The sequence below is a fragment of the Solanum tuberosum genome, unplaced genomic scaffold, assembly GCF_000226075.1.
Source record: "Solanum tuberosum cultivar DM 1-3 516 R44 unplaced genomic scaffold, SolTub_3.0 scf00236, whole genome shotgun sequence".
Classification (NCBI taxonomy): Eukaryota; Viridiplantae; Streptophyta; class Magnoliopsida; order Solanales; family Solanaceae; genus Solanum; species Solanum tuberosum.
This window is the reverse complement of record NW_006239160.1, coordinates 918769-919773: the sequence shown is the minus strand read 5'-3', so window position 1 is coordinate 919773 and position 1005 is coordinate 918769. Positions and strand designations below refer to the sequence as shown.

Genomic DNA, 1005 nt, shown 5'->3' with positions numbered 1-1005 from the left:
ACTCAACCCCATGTTGATGGATAATTCCCAACTTATGAAGCCTCTCATAACAATCTAGGATGAACTCATATGCATCCTTACTCTGAAAACCAAGAAACACAGGAAGCTTTAGCTTCAAAACTTAGTCAACATTTCATGCTCATAACCAGTCATAATAGGACCCAACAAAGGACGAAAGAAATCATCAGTACCTCCAGTTCCACCCATGATCTTAGGCATATTTATATGCCTAAGTTGTTAACAATTGCCCATAAAGTGCTTAAGTTGAGGAATAATCTTAAGTTATTAGCTTGATTTTTGTTATACTTGTAATGATTGTGCAGTTACACACATGATTAGTTGTTTTAGGAAATCTCAAAGGAAGTGGAGTTGGAACAAAGAAAGACGGAGCAAAGATGTGCAAGAAAATGGCCAAGGCAAAAACCACCAGTGGCTGGCGCACTGGTTGGCACGGTGCGCCATTGGTGGTACGTGATAGAGGAGCTGGTGGCGTGCTGAGAGGCGCGATGCGCCAAGGCCCAACATTCAGAGGCACTTCTCAAGCACGCAAAGAGGCGCGGCGTGCCAACACTAAGCAATTGGAGCATGTTCGTGGGGCAATAAGAGGTGCGACACGTCCCTTTTTTGCCGACTTTTCTAAGTTTTAAACTTTAAGTAAGATTCCTACTTTAAGTAGGATTTGTTCCCAACTTTTCCTACTATTATAAATAGATCCTTAGGGTTCCATAATTAGCGTTCAACTTTTGATCTAGTGTGCAAGAGCAAGAATTAAAGTTTGTAATAGGTTTAATCCTTCAACTCTTCTATTTTCTGGAATTTGCATGAACTATTGTAATTTCTTGTTTTCTAATAGCATGAGTGGCTAAACGCTCTAGTTCTGGGGCTGTAGCTACGAATTGATTGTTGATTATTTAAGGCTTGTTGAATTAAATCTTGGTTGCCATTATAAGTTACTGCTATATTCTTGTTTTAGTATTTTATGCTTGCGCACCATAAGATAAATTT

At 39.4% G+C, this 1005-nt stretch overlaps 1 protein-coding gene across 1 annotated transcript in view; it reads left to right on the top strand.

Annotated features, from left to right (window-relative positions):
* The first annotated feature begins 407 nt into the window (after positions 1 to 407).
* LOC107062511 (uncharacterized) overlaps positions 408 to 1005 on the top strand; it is a 4088-nt gene continuing 3490 nt past the window's right edge. Inside the window, exon 1 of the mRNA XM_015313187.1 lies at positions 408 to 606. Coding sequence (XP_015168673.1) covers positions 408 to 606 — 199 coding nt within the window. The remainder of the gene's footprint in view (positions 607 to 1005) is intronic.